Source organism: Pollicipes pollicipes, unplaced genomic scaffold, assembly GCF_011947565.3.
Source record: "Pollicipes pollicipes isolate AB1234 unplaced genomic scaffold, Ppol_2.1 Scaffold_6052;HRSCAF=7182_pilon_pilon_pilon, whole genome shotgun sequence".
NCBI classification, from domain to species: Eukaryota; Metazoa; Arthropoda; class Thecostraca; order Pollicipedomorpha; family Pollicipedidae; genus Pollicipes; species Pollicipes pollicipes.
The window spans coordinates 2,647,971-2,667,365 of NW_023596805.1; the positions used below are offsets into that span (position 1 = coordinate 2,647,971).

The 19,395-nt window shown below is 56.1% G+C and overlaps 2 protein-coding genes and 1 long non-coding RNA gene across 3 annotated transcripts; all 3 read right to left on the minus strand.

The window, feature by feature from the left end:
* Positions 1-1,470: 1,470 nt before the first annotated feature.
* On the minus strand, positions 1,471-5,367 carry LOC119104685 (uncharacterized). Its single transcript, XM_037228403.1, has 4 exons — positions 5,281-5,367; positions 3,122-3,995; positions 1,965-2,257; positions 1,471-1,713 (listed from the first exon to the last, which is right to left on the minus strand). The coding sequence occupies exons 2-4, from the start codon at positions 3,894-3,896 to the stop codon at positions 1,471-1,473; spliced, it is 1,311 nt and encodes a 436-aa protein (XP_037084298.1). The 5' UTR covers positions 3,897-3,995; positions 5,281-5,367.
* A 1,587-nt stretch (positions 5,368-6,954) lies between these two features.
* On the minus strand, positions 6,955-10,712 carry LOC119104763 (uncharacterized). Its single transcript, XR_005094986.1, has 4 exons — positions 10,588-10,712; positions 9,911-10,003; positions 9,327-9,425; positions 6,955-7,227 (listed from the first exon to the last, which is right to left on the minus strand). It is a non-coding gene; the product is annotated as an uncharacterized LOC119104763 (long non-coding RNA).
* Positions 10,713-11,300: 588 nt separating this feature from the next.
* LOC119104686 (mucin-19) lies at positions 11,301-19,306 on the minus strand. The gene is made up of 9 exons (XM_037228404.1): positions 19,240-19,306; positions 17,106-17,263; positions 16,380-16,537; positions 15,055-15,172; positions 14,350-14,470; positions 13,492-13,598; positions 11,944-13,217; positions 11,434-11,455; positions 11,301-11,314 (listed from the first exon to the last, which is right to left on the minus strand). The coding sequence occupies exons 2-9, from the start codon at positions 17,215-17,217 to the stop codon at positions 11,301-11,303; spliced, it is 1,926 nt and encodes a 641-aa protein (XP_037084299.1). The 5' UTR covers positions 17,218-17,263; positions 19,240-19,306.
* Positions 19,307-19,395: the final 89 nt, after the last annotated feature.

Consider the following 19,395-nt stretch of genomic DNA (forward strand, 5'->3'; position numbering starts at 1 on the left):
TAGTTTGCACCTCATACCCGCTCTGTGGGTTCCTCCCTTGGACACAGCCGCACTCTCCGCGCGGAGCATCAGGCTGTCGCGATGCGGTTGACAGTTACCCGACACTAATGCCGCACACAACGCACAAGAATGTGATATATGATTAAATGCGTCATGATAATGCGTGCAGATAACGCAGTAATGTTCTGAGTGGCACTGGCGGTTTGCGAATTCGAAAACAGGTACGACCGAAAGCGGCAAGATGTGACATCACTGCAGCGGGCCCAATACGCATGGCGCGCGAGAGAAAAGCGGCATATACAACATGCCGCGTGAATAAAATGCGCGCATCACAAGCCAGGATATCACACATCACATAACACCGTACGTTGGCGTCGCTTGCCCCCCCCCCCCCCCCCCCCCGCGAACGCCATCCAATCGGAGATTATTACTGCCCCGTTGGCATTGAGCCACAGTAGGTCAGTGACCTGACAAATAGGAATCCTCCGCTGGCACGGTGCCAGAACTTACCAAACCCTGCATCAGCATGAATAAAAAAGACAGACAACACCACTAAGTGGGTTTCGGCACTCCACTCAAGTTTGTGTCCAAATACTGGACGAGTCTTCAGTTAACCATTACAAACATCACTGACGTCAATAATCTTAGACACGTCACTTCATCGGCACGGCGCTTTCCAGTGCGTGGCCCAATGCTTTGGCATGGTTTAGGTGGGAGTTGGCAATCTCCCACAGCACAACGTAAACGGCACACCACTGCACATCCTCGGAGATATTGAGCCTCAGGGGGGGGGGGGGGGGAGCTTGAAGGTAGGCGACGCCACATTACTGGGCGCTCCGTGAAGATGACGCGCGAGCTAGAGAAGACTCGCCACGCGCTCACTTTCCACTGAGCCAGAGAACCATGCGAGACGCACAGCATGAGAACAATGTCCAGGCAAAGACTGGCGTGGCAGGGTGGTCAAGCCACGACAACACGGTACGGGTCCCAGTGGTGTTAACAGTAAAGCGCTCCTTGGCTGTCCGTTGTTGGGTGACGGCGTAAAAGGACTAGAGCGATCTGTTCCTCCAGGTACGTTTCTCGCGTGACAATTGCGAGGCAAGATCACAACAAATACCTGCAGTCTGGTAATACTTGGATAATGTTCTGACGCCTTTCGCTGGAATGTGACGGGCCCGGCGCGGGTACACGGCATCACGACATGACATTTCACATAGGCAAAAAGGCCGTACAAAACGTCATATGAAACAACTCCTATCCGCTACTACTCCCAACGCGCCGAAAAAACAACTTGTGATTGAATCTCCCGCGAGACATTCTGAGCAAACGGACCACCACTTTGATTGTGACTCCGCCAAGAACATTCCTTCCATGACCGTAAACCACAGCCCCAGTTTGGCTTCTGGCGTTCCCCACCTACCCTCCCCCCCCCCCCCCCCCCCCCCCGGAGAGACCACTGTCGTTAGAAGACTACACATCCCCTCCGCGGCTCTCAGCCTTGCCATCTCCCGGCGGCGGCGGTGTGCTTCTCGCCAGCGCCTCCACCAGCTCCGTCATGTGCTCCGGCAGTGTGTACACCACCCCGGGCACGAGACCGGCCAGCGCCGGCGCGTCAGCGCCCAGCCGGGCCTGGTACACGCGCCCGTACTCCGCCGCCCACCGGCTGGCCGTCAGACAGCGCACTTCCGTCACGAAGGCGCGCGCCGCCTCCCCCTGCGCGCCGCCCGCCAGCGCCGCCGCCGCCGACGACGACGCCAGTACCAGCACGCGCTCGTGCGCGACGATGTCGGCCAGCGCCGCGCCGGCGTCGCGGCGCTGGCGGCGGCGGCGCGCCGGCGCCGCGCCGTCCGTCACGGTGGCGCCGCGCGCGCGCAGCGCCTTCCCCAGCGTCCGCACAGTTGCCGCCTCGGCCTCCCCGCGCGCCAGGTGCAGCAGCAGCACGCTCTGCGCCTGCGGCGGCTCGCTGTCGATGGCTGGCGAAAGCGGTGTTGTCGCGTCCGGCGGCGGCGAGCGCCACGTCCACGTCGCGCCGCTGTCGTCGGTGTACGCGCGTGACGACGACGACGCCGGCGGCGACGAAGGCGACGGCGATCAGCGGCAGGCCGACAGGGAGGAAGAGCGACCGGCGGCCATCGGGGCGGAGGTGGGCGGCCTCCGCCCCGGTTGTCAACGTCAGCCTCTGCAGGGCGGGAATCGTGTAGATCTCCGATCGACAGGCTCCCGTGCTCTCCCAGCAGAACCAGACGTCCGGCTCCACCTGCGGCCAGCCCACAGTCGGGTCACTGCGGCTTCCGCGGACTGGAGCCTGCGCCCAGGCAGCCGGCACTAGCGGCTCACCACATCCGTAGGATTACTTTAGACCACCATGAGTCGGAACACTGCGCGCCTTCTGTACGGCAGTATCCTAGCTAAAATGATTTATGTAGAAGCTTGCAGCCTGAAAGCAATGCAAAATAACGCCTAACGCCAGACGAAGTACACAACTAAGTAACAACAACATAACAGGGGAAATAAAGCATAAGTAGGAAGAGGCAATGCGGGCAAACCCAAGCCGAGGCAGAGAAAGACCGCCAGGTTCCCATGCCCTCCAGCTGACCTCCACTCGACTTCTGACACACCTCTGACTGACCTCCACTGACCTCCCACTCGACCTCTGACGGACCTCTGATTGAACTTCAGCTGACCTTCACTGCCCACCCATTCAACCTACGACTAACCTCCAGCTGGCCTCCACTGACCTCCCACTCGACCGCTGACGGACCTCTGATTGATTTCTAGCTGACCTTCACTGTCCATTCGCTCGACCTCCAACCTCCCCTTCGCTGACCTCCCACTCGACCACCGACTGCCCTCAAGCTGACCGTCACTGCCCTCCCACTAGACCTGAGGCTGCCTTCCAGCTGACCTTCACTGACCTACTACTCGACCCCCGACGGACCTCCATAGACCTCCCAAACGACTTCTGATGGACCTCTGACTGACCTCCAGCTGACCTCCTGCTTGATCCCTGATGAGCTTCAGCTGACCTACTGACCTCCAGCTGACCTCCCGCTCAACGGCTGCCTGGCCTCTGACTGACCTCAGTTGACCTCTGACAGGCCTTCAGCAGACCTCTACTGACCTCCAGCTGGATCGGACTGTCGTAGCGCAGCGTGCAGTTGGCGTCGAGCTGCAGCGTCTCGGCGGCCTCCAGCTTCAGCCAACCGTCTGCCAGAGAGCCGTCCGTGCAGCCATCGTGCCACACGCGCAGCCGCTCGAAACGCACGCCGTGCTTGCACCACGCTCACGGCCAGCGCCGGGCCAGCCGGGCCCGACGGCAGCTGGCTGTGGCCGATCGACACCTGCCAGGCCTCCATGTCGACACCGTGCACGGCGACGAACTTCGAGCCGCCGGCCGGCGCCGACCGCCAACTGACGGCGCAGTCGAGCCGCGAGGCGTCGCGGGGCACGGCGTCCGTGACGCAGTCGCAGATGAGCCGCGCGGAGTAGTCGCCGCTGGGCATCAGCGGGAAGAGCGTGGAGCGGGAGCGGGAGCGGGGCAGACGGCGCGATGTGGCCTGGTCTTCCAGGGAACGCATTTCCAGCAGCGGGCAATCCGCGAGCAGCGACGGCGGCGCGGTCACCGTGACGGTCACGCCGCCTCCCGGCGCGGCCGCGAAGTTGAACTCCAGCTCTCGGGCGTTAGGTGGCAGCACTGTTGGTGCGGCCGCTTTCACCAGAACGTGCGGGTCGGAATTGGTCGTGGTTTCTGTGGTGGTATGTGGGACTGTCTCTGGTCTCATGGCCTTTATGAAGTCTGGGGATGGATAAGGCTCATGGGAAGGGACACTAGCAGGAGCAACAGTGGCGATCAGATACTGTAGAAGAAATATCACCATGATCTGGGAGAAGCCCATGGTGCTGCAGAAGAAGTGGAAGCACCAAGGTCTTCAGGGGAGCCTGATGCTATAAATTCTTGTAACTACTGCAGCTGTCCAGAATTTCTGTACTGAAGCCTGGAACACAAAGCCCTATGAAAAACAACAAACAAACAACAAACATATGGCCTCATGCATTCGGCATGCATGTTTGGCAGACATGACAGACCCTCTAAACATCCTATGTGTTAGATTCATGGATGGAAGCACTTAACTTTGTCGACTTCTGCGCTAATGTCAATTGTAACCAAATTATAGATTTCAACCAGTAGCTCACTTAATCTACAAGCAGAGGTAATGAAACTTTGTTTAAGTTGGCGCAGGCAAAGCACAAAATATCAAAAGGGCTCCCCTAATATTAGATAGTGAGCCCCTACAAGCCTAAAGGCACCATTTATGGTCAGTAGTGGGCCCTTTACAGATTAGAATGGCCCTTTACAGGTCCAAATAGGACCTCTACAAGTCAGAATGAGCCCTAGTGAGGTTAGAATGGGCTCTTCAAAGATAATAATGGACCTGCTCTACAGCAAAGAATGGTGCTCTACAGGCTTGAATAGCTCTCCAAGGTTGATAATATGCCCTCTGCTGGAACCCACCTATAATGGGCATGACATATTACAACAGGTAACATTGGCAATATTTGTAACAAGAATTGAGAGCATGTTATTGTAATATTTCACATGACAGCAAAATAGTGCAGCAAGAAAGGCATGTGACTGTGTGCATAATTGCAACCACCGAAGGGTGTGTGCTTATGTGAATGTTATTAATCCAGATTGCCCTCTTGCTATTAGTTACTTGACACTTACATGAGCATGACATATATGTTGCAAACCACACACGTTAGTTCATATTTATGCAAGAGTATGGTGAGTTCACGTTTTCTAAACCCATAAGAGGACTATGATATCAAAGTAAAGGTTACCATGACTTCTAAAAAAAAATCAGCACATATACATACCATCCCTGACACCAAAGCCAAATTTTTGAAGATTGTTTGCTGCAAGTGCTCATAAAAAATAATCCATGAAAATCAAAAAGGGTAGATTACACTGGCACCTGTCTTGATTACATGATTACAACACAGTGGTAGAGTTCCATATTCAGTTAGGAAGCTCCAGTCCAGTACCCCAACTAGAAGGAAAATGGCTCAAACCAGGACTAAAACCCAATTTTGGCATGTTTGCTAGTAAGTGTAGCCATTTCTACCAACTCGGCCCATCCCTAAATTTAATATAGTAAAACTGTCCGCCCAGCCCCAGCCCCCACCAAGATCTTTCAAATGCTTACGGAGCCTTACGCATCTACATCACCAGTCATTCAAAAATGTTCAGTAGTTTTCAACAGGACAGCCTTTACGTACCAGTCCTGCACGTCTGCGCCCCCCGCACCGCCCAGAACGCCACGACCGACACCGGCTGACACGAACACGCTAGTAACCTAAGCCTCGTGGCGGCTGACGGAACATTCTTATGACTTCCGTGCGTACCAAGTGACGCATTGATACACGAAATGATGCTTCCACATTGCTGCCAGATTAGTGAAAATATCGGAATCTTCCACAAAATGAGCAGCAGACCTTAGTCCTTCCCATTGCAAGAGTTGTCTTGTGCTTTGCGTTGCGATCGTCCTCACCCACCCGTTACGGTCGACTGGCATTCCGCCTGGCTATCCAGGCCTTTCCGCCAGGCAGCGCAGTCAAGGTTGTTTAAGGCCGAGCGTGCCACATAACACGCATCATAGCATCCATGCTTTCGGAAAGCTTCTCTTGACCCCACATTCCAGGCGCTTTTGTACCGTTGTGAGATGGTTCAAAATGCAACATTCTTCTATTGTGTTGAGTACACACGACCTTTTCAGTCACGATAACTCCATTTAAACAATTGATCTCAATCACTCTTGCCGTAGATTTTCGTCTTCCAGAGTTTACACAAGTACGAACATGATTGCTCCCGTGATGGGGAACTACCTTAGTGGCACTTTATGGCCACGTTTCTTCCCTTTTCAGGCATGTCTTGCAACGGTACCCAAGAAGTAAACGTGCCCTCGCAACACATACCGATACCCATTCAAAGTGCTTACACTATTAATTACCGCCCAAAAACTCAACGTGAAACACTGATCTGCTTGCACAAAATTTCAAACTCAAAATATTTGGTTTCTGTTCAAGGAAAAATAATATATCAGCCCTTATCCTGAGCACCGTTCGTGTAAAATACTTCACCCGCCGCGGTGCAGGCCTCGCTTGCCGCTTGCGGTCGTCATTGTGCGCAGAAGTGGGGAGGAGCGCGAGCGCCGTTCTTCGTGTACGCCGCGGGTTCGGTTGCACCCGACGCAAGGGGTGATTAGTTCGGAAGCTTGCCGCCAGGCAGCGGCCACCCGGGCTGCCGGCTACGCCGGCACTGGAACCGAGACTGGCCGCTAGATGGCGAAGACAACCGTAACGGCATCCCAGGTGTCGCAGCCGAGTTATACGCATGCGTAAAGAAGCAAACGCCCCATCCCAGGCCTAACACGATGTGAGACGCGGGAAACAGGACCCCGGGGAACGGGACCCTGGGGAACGGGACCCCGGGGCACTCCGCACTTTGACATTTCCGGGCAGGTTCTCGGGATGAGCCAAAGAGTGACTCTGAGACTCTGTGGCCTGTACCTTAGGGCTCCTTCATGTGTTCTCAAATGTCTACACTTTGAACTTTCTCTCGTGTAAAATATGAGCTTGATGATCGTTCATCGGTCGAGACGATTTCCAAAGCGAACATTTGTGTTAAGGACTAGCAAGTAACCCATTAAACTCGAATCCCTAGGGACATACATGACTTCCATGTGCATGGGCTAGCCACTCCCATTTTTTGGCGGACGCTGGCCTCATTTTAGAACACGAAGGTCTCCGTTCCGAAGTTCCTCGTATCCACGGGCAATGTTTCGGTGTGAATCTTCAGTCAGCTTAAGATCGTATGCCCCGAGATTTCCATGACCCCAAAAGGTCATTTTGAAATATTTAAGCCCGCAAACAGTCTGGAATTACAAAGCCAACTTCGCCAGTGTATTCGATGGCAGTGTACCGAACTTCCTATTCACAGATGGCAGCGCGTATGCCATGACACCTCCAGTTCAAATCTCGACGACAAACGCCCCTCTCCGGCAGACTGCAGCAAGTTCTCTACGCGGACCGTCCTCCGACCGTTCATTCCTCATCCTCCGAGGAGTCGGCACGGAGTGACTGTTTCAGCCAATCACTGAGCACCTGTTCGTCCTCCGCTCTCCTCAGCTCCTCCGCCGCCTGGGAGTACGCCGCGTGTGCCTCCAGCTGTGAACGGTCACACGTTGTTCAATGGAACCAGCGTGCGAGCACACAAATGCACCTTTACGTGAGTTTAATACAGGATATGCTTTAAATCATGCATCCTTAGACATGCAGCTTTTAGATCGCATGTTAGGCAGGGACCGCTGGCCAGACCAGACCCAGGCCACATCCGCCATGCCTACATCCAGACCCAGATGTCATCCGCCAGATCCCATTCGGCCAGATTCAGACCATACCTGCCAAGCCCTACCAGTCAGATCAAAACCCTATCGGTCAAGACCCCGTCGGATAGACCCAGATGCCCTCTGCCACAGCCCATTCAGACAGACCCAGACCACATCCTCCAGACCCAGACCCCATCTGCCAGATCCTACCGGTCACACCCAGACCCCATCTGCCGGACCCCACCGGCCAGACCCAGACCTTATCTGCCAGGTTAAGAACCTGTCGGCCTCGTCATACGATCCGACCGACGGCTATCTTTGACCTTGCGCTACAACTTCGCGGCCCGCGTCCTTCTGCGGCCACCGCCCCGGCGCAGGTGAAATAATCCTGCTGTCGAACCCATGATGCATATCAGGTGGGGAAAAGGGCTGTTTCGCAACGTTTAAATCGCATACCCATCTCCTACTGAGCAACAGCTTGACAAGTGTGGAGAAGCCGACGCTACCCATTGCACGCAATATGTAATGCATGTCCCACTATGTATATATATATATATATATATATATATATATATATATATATATATATAAAAGGCATGTCTCACGAGTCACAAACATTTTGAAGGACAAAGCCAAAGTTTATGGACGCTTACAGCACAGGGACTGCAGTTTGGCTTGGTTTTCATGCGTCATCCAGACACGTCATTAAAACTCATCTACACACAGCATTATGCAGCTGTCGCAAGCTGCGAGACAACTGATATCAAGCTATTGGGCTTCTTCCATTCCGCTCCGTCCCGTTTCGGGATGGCGAATCGAAGGTTGCGTTGCCATGACGAAACAGGAGGGCACTACGCTGCGTCTCAAGTCAAATGTTACGTCACGCACGCCATACAAAGAAGGCATCCTTCGCGAGGAACAAAGCGCCAGTTGCGACAAGCATGACTTCATCGGTGGTACGCATTTTGGGGAGAGGCGACCGTTTGGCATGAGAGGAGCAAGACCATGTTTGTTTTTTTTTAAGGGAACGCGATGTATGTGGTCGCGTTCTTTTTATGAAGCACTGGCAACTGCATTAGCCATAATAGCATTTTAGGCTATGGCGCGACCGGAATTTGAACGCGATCCCCCATGTGTGTGTCCAAAGCACTAACCACTCGGCTATCCACCGAGGTTTTTCCAATGTGTGTAATCTGTAACGTTTGCAACACACTGTGTCACAGTGCTTGTTTAATGAATGCTAATAAAGCTTAAAGCACTGTTTAGACGAAAAGCTATGCGAAAATGGAGCTGTTATCTCGCAAATTCGACGAAACGTTATCCCATGGCTTCGCTTTCTTTCCTATGACGTTAGCCACGGTGGCTCTTTTTGAGGCGCAGTATCGCATGATTCACGTGACGCGCTGGTTCAAATTTCAACCAATGTGCTCCTCGGTAACAGGCCCTTGCCCGCTGAGCCAATCCCAAACGTTCCTTTATTCGCACCAACACAGGTACACACCGCTGTTGTCATGAGGACACTGGGAGCGACTGCAGGGAAGAAGTGTGGGGCTATCACAAAGCGTTGACAGCGTAATTTGGACTCAAAAATAATTAAAATTGCAACCCTTATTATGCCTCAACGGCGCTGCAGTGGCCATACCCAGCGTCATCATCAGACGTAACCAGTCCTGAGGTTTCACTACAGCATGCTTTTAAAATATTCCCCCCAAAAGTGGGACACTCCCTCTAAGTACCTTAGCGTGCAGCACCGCAGCTGAACACTGCCGGAGCCATATCACGCGTCGCTGCCCCTCCCCCTGCCCTCTGCCGCCTCCCACCGCCGCGCAGCCGACCCCACCCCCGCCCCCGCGGGCCGTGTCGGTCGCCTGCGGCCCCAAACGGAGACTGCAGCGCGTGGACACGACCGCCGTTTGTCACCCAGCCCCCGGTACCAACCTTGGGTTTGAGGAGCTGCTGGTCCAGCGCCGTTCGGACCGCCTTCACTAAGCGCACCACCCTTGTGGCGCCCGGCCGACCCGACTTGACCAGCTTCATCTGAGTCAGGTCAGGTCAGGTCAGGAAAGGTCAGGTCAGGAAAGGTCGGGTCAGGTAAAGAGAGCGCGTGACGGCTGTCGAAAAATGCTGCCAGTCACGAGCATTGTGAATACTAGGCGTAACGCTCCCACAAACAAGAGATCTCGCAACGTGAGTGGCGAACGGGCGACAAGACTGTCAGTCAACCTCGGTAAAGGCATTTGGTAAAGGATAAAGACATTGGGAGGCCAAGCAAAATAATAAATTGACTCCGGACCTGATCAGGACCTACAACAGTGGGTGGTTTCGTTAAAAGACCTCACTAAGTCACCTCGATAAAGGCCTCACTACGAATTTTCACTGAGCATGAATGACAGCAGGTAAATCATACCACGAAAAAAAACAACGATCCCTGTATTCTTTCTGCGTGCGACTGTTTCAGATCGTAGGTGCCACACCTAACTCGCCTCTGCTAGCACCACACGCCATTCCGCGCCAGGACTCACCAAGTCGATCACACACTGGTCCACGTCAAAGCAGAACTTGTCGAGATCGCGGTAGTACAGCAGCGGCTTCCGCTTGCCCGCCTCCACCAGATCCTGCGGGAGGCGGCAGACCGACCTAGAACAGTCGCTGACGCACCAGCTGTTGGGTACGGAGATGCGTTCGTCGCAAAGTCACGTAAACCGACTTTGCGCCACTGAATGACCCGTAGCATGCAAAAGCAGTGGCGATTTCGATTCGCCGGTCACGTCATGACGGCCGCGGCTACATCTTAAATTGGGCGCCAGGGTGCGAGACCTGTCCGCTATTACGGCAGCATGGGGCTGTGACAGTATACGACAGTTACGCCGCCTAGCGCCACGTCACGTTCCTCACACGTCCACCGTGACGTGGAAGTCACAAAAACAGCAGGCAGTCAGACTTGAATTCACATTCTCGCTCGGCGTCAGGGGCAGCGACTCACAAAAACAACTGGCGGGGGGGGGGGGCGGCAAACACTTAGACCTTTTCGAACTCATTCTCTCCACGTATCACCACATGCCTAACATCAAAATGAAACTCCGCGCAGGGGGTGGTGCCGGAGCCGGGGACAGGATCAGGGACGGGCCCACCCGCTAGCACAAAAGCGCCCCCCCCCCCCCCCCCCCCCCCCGCCGCGCCGGCGCGGCACGTCCGTTACCGTGGCCGTCTCCAGCACGTCGTCCTCATTGTCGAGGGCAATGGTACGGACGCGGCCTGCCACGCTCACACGCAGCGAGCACCGCACGGGGGAGTGAGGGCGCGCGCCCGCCGCCGCCGCCGGCCGTCCACCGCCTGCCGGGCATGGGGCGCAGGGGTCAAGGTCACGGGACGGGATCAGCGCGCACGGGTGGACGCAGGTGCGCTGTGGAGCTGGGGCCAGAGGCACGGCACAAGCATGGGGAATGTCAGATACACAGCCGGCGGTCATATATCGCTGACAGCAGCTGATCAACCCGTTAAGCATATCGCGCGAAGTTTGAGACTCATCACAGGCATCATAAATCATAAAGATTAGCTCGGGCCATGGCGAGATGTTTGGCCATGGCGAGATGGGCCATGGCGAGATGGGCCATGGCGAGATGAACACCAGGCACGGAATGTTTGCAGCACAATACATACTTAAAAGCCAAAAACGTCACCCTCGGTATTAAAAGAAGAATGGGGCAGTGTCAGTAAGCCATGTCGACGAGATCCTGGGTCAATAAATAACCAGGATCTTGTCGACGGCTTGACAATGGCACTGGCTTGCCGACTGTCCGTCGCACGGGTGCAGTTGGCCAGCCAGTGCAATCGATGTCACATTACCATAAAACTACGCGCAGGCCACGCTGGTGACCTAACCACAAGGGCACCATTACTGACCGACGTGGGTCAGTCACTGACGCCTTCAGGCGAGCGGCGGCCGCGCGGCTCGTCCGCCGCTGGCCCTCCTTACCTGCGTGCCTGGCGCCGCGCCTGCCCCGCACCCGCTCCGCGTCGCCGTCGGGCCGCTCGGCCGCCCGACGGCCGGCAGAGGCGGATCCAGGCTGCGGTTCGGGGAGGTGTCAGACAGTGCGAAGCACGTGGGCGGAATGGACACAGCTGTTATGACGATATTTATGCATGGGTGTTCATGCATTTTCGTGATTACATATTTTATGACGACTCCCCTACACACAGATGAACAAGGTGTCAACAGGACTAATCCCCTGCACACCCTGCACGCATGATCTAAGGATGGCATGACGGCAGTAGCCCCCCCCCCCCCCCTGTTTTATGCAGGCATGAAATTGGGACTTCAATGTGCTACGAGCACTACGCTCTTTCCCGTCCACACCTGCGCACACACGTACTCGCCCGCCCTTCATCCTTGTCACTGCACTTCTGAACAGAAGAAGGGGACCGCGATACACGTTGTCCATCCACTTTTATGGAGCGCTAGCGACTACATTGGGCATATCGGCGCTGAGGGATCATAGTGCAACCGGGATTCGAACCCAGGCCCCCCACCGCCCATTCACTCCTGACCACTCACCGCTCGCTTGCTGGTCCGTCGCGCGCTGCCGGGGCTTGGTTGAGACGCGCCAGACACCGTGAGTCTGGCTGCGGCACGACCGGAAGATGGCCGGCCACCCCTGGACACCCGCTGGCTGGACGAGGTGGATGGTCGTCCACCCCTGGACACCCGCTGGCTGGGCGAGGTGGAGGGCTGTTCACCCCTGGACGCTTGACCGCCAGACGCAGCCGAAGGTCGGCCACCCCTGGACGCCCGCTGGCTGGACGAGGTGGAGGGCCGTCCAACCCTGGACGCCCGCTGGCTGGGCGAGGTGACGGGTCGTCCACCCCTGGACGCTCCACCGCCAGACGCAGCCGAAGGTCGGCCACCCCTGGATGCGTGCCGGTCCGACGCGCGGAAAGACCCGTCTCTCGATGCCGGAGAAACCCGAGTGGCGGATCGGCTCGCTCCGACCCTGTTCACCCTCGGGCCAGAGGAGGCCCACGAACCGGGCCGCGAAACACGGCGACTGAAGTGCTCAGAGCTGACCGGCTTATCGTTGTCGTCTACGTCCACGTCGTCCGCGCCATCGTCTTCATCGTCATCGGCGGCGGCGTCTTGGTCGGCGACGTCGCCGCCCGCACCGTCGTCGTTGTTGCCCTCAGCGGCGGCGGCGGCTTCTTCGTCCTCCACGGGGTCATCTTCGTCGTCATCATCGGTGCCAATGACAGTCAGCGCGCGATCAGCGGAGGCGTGGCCAGCCTTGGGAGCATTTGCATTCTCGTCAACGTTCCCGTCAAACCACCCTGTGACATCCACCTCCTGTTCTTCAGCATCACTGTCAGCATGCTCTTCAGCACCGTCTTCCGCGAGCCCTTGCGTACCCCTGGTCGAGGCGGAGCGGTGCTTGAGGGGACTGCGGGAACGACCCGTCGCCACCGACCTCCGGATCGGGCTCGACGAAGCTGGACGGCCTGCCGAACGCCGCTGGCTCCTCTTCAGCGACGCCGCCGACTTCGGGACAGCGCGGGCGGGCGGCGAGCCGCGAGTCCCCTTCCCAAGCCGAGTGCCTGACGCGGCGCTCTGGCTTTGGATCGCCGACGCTGGGGAGGAGCGGCTCCCGTCCTGGCCAGCTGAAGAGGACGCGCGGCTGCGGCTTCGCGACGTGCCGCGCGCTGGAGCGCCCGCGGCGCCGCCCGACGCACGACTCTGGCTTTGGGACGTCCCATGCTGGGCGACCGAGGCGGCAGGCGGCGGGCGGCCACGGCTTTTTGCAGACGTTGGCTGCTTCGTCTTGCGAACCAGAGGCGTCTCTGAAACAAAATCGCGCGCACGTTGGCTCAATATTGCGAACATTGGTGCCGCTTATAGAAGTTCGAAGTAATTGCTTCCCATTCCGGCATGTAACTGCTGTTACTTCAACCTAGGTGTCGTTACGACCAGCCTCCCGCGACTCTCATCAACCCTCTCAGGCGCCTCCCATGTCTCTCATCAATCCCCTCAAGCACCTACCACCAATCCTCCCACGCGCCTCCCGCATCTGCCATCTATCTCACCAATCCTCCCTGGCGACGCGCGCGTTCTCACCAGGCGAGGCGGACGGCGAGCGGACGCCGCCGGAGGAGGCCGAGCTGGTCAGCCGCCGCGACACGGGGGTTATCCAGGCGCCGGCGGCCGGCGAGGCCGGCGCAGCGCTGGTGGCGAGGTCACGTCAGACGGCGGCGGCGACGGCGCCTGCGGCCGGACGCTCGGCACGCCGGGAGACGGTAATGTGATAGACGTGGTAACGACACGGGAGGCAGACGTCATGGATACGCCACGCTACAGGGAAACGGTAGAATAGACGGGTCTCGCTCGCAGAGAGCATGGTCTGATGGACGGAGCACGTTGAGGGATGACGGCTGTATCGAGCATGCACGGGCTACACGGGGGGGGGGGGGGGGGGGGGGGGGGAGCGCACGCCAAGCGGAACATGTAGGAACGAGAGGACGCCAGTGGCAAATGAGCGACAAAAACCATCCACGCGGTCGCAGGCGCGGCGTGCAGCGGAGCAGGCATCACCCACCGGGTCCGACGTCTGCGTCCTTCCTACACTACTTCACCCTTGTATCCATATGTCTGACACAAGCAGACACAAGTCAAGATCAATCAGCCAGCCGACCTCCGCCTGCTGCTGTCTGACCCCAGCTGACGTCGATGCCACCGGTAGATTACTCGCGCACGCACGCACGCACGCACGGGTCACTCAATCACTCATTCATTCATTCATTCATTCATTCACTCACTGACTCACTCACTCACTCACTCACTCACTCACTCACTCACTCACTCACTCACTCACTCCACTCACTCACTCACTCACTCACTCACTCACTCACTCACTCACGCACTCACTCACTCGTCTGTCACCACAGGTCTCTCACTCCGCCATCACAGGTCACTCACTCGTCGGCCGGCTGCTGCCGCGCCGTCGCCGGCGGGGCCGGGCTGGCGGCGTGTCCCATCGAGCGTGTCTTCGGCGTCCGGGGCCGGGCGAACGGACCGCTGCCGTGTCGGTCGCGCGCCGCTGAAACGACCGTCAAGTTATCGTCCACTCTCAGTGCGCAAAGCCCTGCATGGCACTGGACCGTCCAGGCTACCGCACTGGAGGAGAGCATGGACTTCGTGCGTGGATAGCTCGTGGAAAGGTCAGCATTTCAAGGCGGCGGAGGATGCCACAATGAGGGGTTTCCTCCTACATACATTGTAACCAAGCGACGCCAAGATAGTGATCCTGGACAGAGGTGTCTGCTGATGCATGTCACGCTGCCGATCGCTTTGGAACAGCGTATTGTAATAATCGCGACGACTGCGAGCAGATGCGACATGAGTGCGGCGGCACCAACGTCGGTATGAAATACAAAAGGTTAGCGAGAAGGAATATAGCACGAGGAAGACTTGACCCACACCTGACCACGATCGGGGTCTCGCTTAAAAAGAAAGTGAGAAGACATTTTCTGAGCACTCCATGTTCCGGCCAGGCACCACCATGAGGAGCAAGTGGAAAGGACGAGCAAAGGGGGCAGCACCAGCGCAGCACCAGTACAGCACCACCAGAGCACCAGCGCGGCACCAGCGCGGCACCAGCGCAGCACCAGCGTAGCACCACACCTGGCCCTGGCGTCTCGAGGCGCGTGCTCGTCACCACGTGACCGGGCGAGAAGCTCATCACCGATGACGTCATCGATATCCGGCTCTGCACGCTGGAGCGCCGGTCAAACGGCTGCATCTGCAAGTGACGTCATACGACTGTGACATCATACACGGACACGATCGGACGCGGCGCCAGCATCTTGATTTCGAGCTCGGTGCGGGAGATGTCTTCGTCTGGTCGATGCCAATTGTAAAGCGTGAATGACTTAGCAGTCGATCGAATGCTCAGTGTTGCAATCACTGTACTGTGATAAGTTGCATAAGCGGAGAAGAGGGATCCCTGAGAAGACGGCCAACGGCCTTTCATCACTCGCTTTCTTCTCATCGAACGACGCACGATTAGCTACCGCTGCCGCTTGGTGTTCAGCACCTTCGACAGGGCGGAGTTGGTATAAACCGAGGGTCTTGTGACGGATGTGCAAGAGGGCTACAGGGAGTTGAAAAACACGAGGCGGTAGCCGTGTTTTACATTCACTCCAGTTCCGTTTGCTCTGTACCAGTCCCCTGTGATCTGCACCTTTTACTGGGGTCATTTTAAGCATCTTCTATGGTTGGTGTGGAAGGTCAGGAGAAGAAAAGTCAAAACCACATCCCTGCCGTCCTAGCAGAGCTTTGGTGGTGTCTTCTGAGATAGGTTGATGCTCTCACAGCATGCCATCATTGCCTCCAAGGGGAAACTTGCAGTCGCCAAAAGCTTCTCATGACTTCCTATGGTCCTGGCTTTTGAGATCTTTGCACGTACAATATACAGTGAGCGATGTTCTGGTTCACTGAGAGGCATACTGGCACTGATCAAAGGATCTGAAGACTTGATCGAGATGTGACGTTGCCCTTCCACAGCCCCAACGACACATTTGGCCCACCTCAGCTACGTGGCCGTCAGTGTTCACAGTGAGGTGTCGGTGAGATGCACGACAATCCCTCAGTACTGACGGCCTGTTCGACATGCGGGGCACCTCATGTAATGACCACCGGTGCGGGGTGCATAATGCACCCCCGGGTACTGGCTGGTAAGATGGCGTATATCATCTGTCCTCGGGTACTGACCGTCGGTGTGGGGCGCACACCGTTTGCCCCCCCCCCCCCTCGGGGTACTGACCGCCGGTGTGGGGTGCGCACCATTTGCCCCGTCCCTCGGGGTGCTGACCCCCGTGTGGGATGCACACCGCTTGCCCCCCCCCCCCTCGGGGTACTGACCGCCGGTGTGGGGTGCGCACCATCTGCCCCTCAGGGTACTGATCGCCGGTGTGGGGTGCACACCATCTGCCCCTTAGGGTACTGACCGCCGGTGTGGGGTGTATGGTGCGGTCGGTGCTGGGGTCCAGCTCCACGATGCGCGGCCTGTAGCCGGCCTGGCTGCGCCGCTGCTGGTGCGCCACCCGCTGCGGCACGGGCGTCGGCGTGCACGGGAACTCCAGCAGCTGGGCCGCCGGAGCGCCACCTGTCGGCAGAGGTCGCTGTCAGTCGGGCGCTGGTGACTTCAGGTCAACACCGGCGGGGTCAAGGCGACCCCGTGACAGGTTCGCAGTGACGTCTGTGTTCTGTTGTTTTGCGACGGTGTTAACGGGGCACGGGTCGGTGCCGTCGGAGCCACTCAAACCGATTGCAGCGGAGGTATAAACAATAGCAGACGGCTGAGGTTCGAACCTACGTCCTCGCGGTTGTGGGCCGAGGATTCAGTAGCCAGGTTCAGGGACGCTGGGGACCTAGGTCATGTCGGCTGGATCTAATTGATAAAAGCTCCTATGAAGGGGCATCTGGCTAGCCCAGACCTTTCCATATGAATTTCTCTCCAGAAAGTGCGAATTTTCACCGTATTTCCCCCCATAACGTGACGATTTTCTACGGATTTTCCCCAGAACACGGCGCTTTTGTCAACCGGTGCGACAACCCACAGCATCCAATCCGACACAAGCATCGCCAGCAATCCACCGAACACAGCATCACCAGCTGGCGTCGCTGACCGAGCCACGAGCGGGCGGTTCAACCGGCCGCTCCAGACCACCCACCTCGGCTGCGGGGTCGCATCGCTGCGGTGGCCGAGACGGGTCCGCCGGCGGCCAGAGTCGGGCCGTGGGCCCCACTGCGGGCCCCGCCGCGAGCCTTGCGGACGGACGGCATGGCGGTGGTGTCGGGCGGTCCCACGGGCTCAGCGGGCGGTGGTCATCTGAGGAGGGACGGCGCACGGTCATCACGGGGTCACGCACGTGACGCGGCGGCGCGGAGTCGCGTGGCACGTGTTAGTGGTGGTGTCGGGCGGTCCCACGGGCTCAGCGGGCGGCGGTCATCTGAGGAGGGACGGCGCACGGTCACCATGGGGTCACGCGGCGTGGAGTCGCGTGGCACGTGTTAGTGGTGGTGTAGGGCGGTCCGAGCTGCGCGTGATGGATTCGGAAATGGTAGCAGAGGGACGAAATTGATGGCTTTTTGTCTTCAGCCCATGATTGGCATCAGGAAAATCATCTGAATTTAAAAAAGGAGCATCATCTGAATTTTTAAACACCTGGAGGTTTCACTGATGGCTGCAGGGAAGGGAAACAGGTGTTTTGACAGCCAGCCTGATTCTATGTGGTGCAAAATACTGCTGTAATAATACAGCTGTCACACTGCTGTAAGCCAGGCAAAGGGGGGTTACAGCATGCCAGACCTTGGTCAGAAGGGCTGCCATCCAACTTCTGTTGCTGACATCCTGATGTCAAGTCCACAAGCTAGCTGTTTGGCTTGACTCAGACTACATGCATAGCATCAGCTGGCATGTGGCCAGACAGCATAAGCCTGGCACTAAGAAGATCTTTATTGTGGTGATACTGGAGGCTGGAGGCAGAGCACTGTGCTGTGCTGAAATGATATTACCTGGGTAGTGGGTTCAACCTACAAGCAACAGTTACATTTCACATGCACTCTTCTACTAAACAAGTCCAGCACAGTTGCTGTGAACTGCTGAGAGCGGTTCTGAGGAAAGGGATAGCGGTGCTTTCATCAAGTATGATGACAGAGAATGAAGTCAGCTGTGAGTAGTGGAGGATCAATATGTGAGGTGGAGATTTTGAACACTATTTGGCTATAAACACATAGACACAAAATACCCCAGGATATCACAGGGAAAAATCTGAGCCTGGCAGATTTCATATGTGTAGATATTTGTGTGTCCTGTATTTCCTCAAGCACAAACCATGCCCATAAATTGCTACATAGATTTTACCATGCATATACATGAGGGTTGAAGTGCTGATCCTGACCCAGGAATTATTGGGATAACTGGCAGCAGCCTCAAGCCCAAAATCAACAGCACTGGCAAAACTAAAGACAAATATTATATACAGCAATGGAGCTACCCTTTATTTTGCATCAACAACACTTTGCATTAAGAACAGTAAACTACAGGCCACATGCCTTTACCAAGAATTTTGAGATCACCTATGGCAGATATTTGTTTCATGAGTTTAGTTATTATGCTTATCAGATTCACCTTAAATGTTCCAGGAGATATTGCTTAAATGATAGGAACTAATGACTAAGACAGGCAAATACAGAAGATGCTCCGAAACATGGAAGTAATCAATGACTTGAGCTCCTATGTCCTTTTGCACCCAATGCATGGTGCTACACTTACAATTTGTACAATGGTGAGATGATGATTCAAGTGCTTAATCATTTTCTCTAATGTGGTGTTGTGTTGTGCCAATGAATGCACTAGATGGATCATTGTCAAGTGTGACTTAAGCTTGAGTCCTATTCTAGCTAATGAGGCAAATGTCTACATCTGTAAACAGTGCTTTATGGATCATTGTGAAATGTCTAAATGGTTACCTTAGATATGCCACATACATGAACTTAGTACCATTCAAGAACCTGAAAGATGAAAGCATTCAAATATTATTGGGCCCGTTGGTTGGGACCTGAAGCAACACTTCAAAAAATCTACCACAGCTTGATGCCGAGTCAACGGCACATGAAAAGCCTCCGTTGCTCTCAGGGCCTTGCATATCTGAACGCAGAGCCCCGTGGGCCTGAATACAGGCAATATGGGCTGCTCTGCATACCGTGTGAACGAACTCGAAGTCAGCCTGCTAAAAGCATACAGCAATGGACGAAAAAATCTCCAAAAATGCTCCAGCCGATACAATCCGGTGTCATACTTACGCAAGAACTTCAGCGAACTAGCTCGGCAGTATCGGCCGATTCCGTAGCGTCGTGCCGTGTTCTATTATTTTGATTTTGCGTCTCACGATTTCAAAGTGCGTTGGTTTTGTCGACAAGTTTTCGAAACCTTCGCGCTCAAGATTAAAATAAATAAAC

Coding starts and splice junctions, on each gene's coding strand:
- LOC119104685 (XM_037228403.1), bottom strand. CDS start 3,896: ATGGGCTTCTCCCAGATCATGGTGATATTTCTTCTACAGTATCTGATC. Junction 2,258..3,121: donor ACAGTCCGATCCAGCTGGAG/GTCAGTAGAGGT, acceptor GGCTGGCCGCAG/GTGGAGCCGGACGTCTGGTT. Junction 1,714..1,964: donor GCTTTCGCCAGCCATCGACA/GCGAGCCGCCGC, acceptor GGCGGCGCGCAG/GGGGAGGCGGCGCGCGCCTT.
- LOC119104686 (XM_037228404.1), bottom strand. CDS start 17,217: ATGCCGTCCGTCCGCAAGGCTCGCGGCGGGGCCCGCAGTGGGGCCCAC. Junction 15,173..16,379: donor CCATACACCCCACACCGGCG/GTCAGTACCCTA, acceptor CGTCACTTGCAG/ATGCAGCCGTTTGACCGGCG. Junction 13,218..13,491: donor CTCGCCGTCCGCCTCGCCTG/GTGAGAACGCGC, acceptor ATTTTGTTTCAG/AGACGCCTCTGGTTCGCAAG.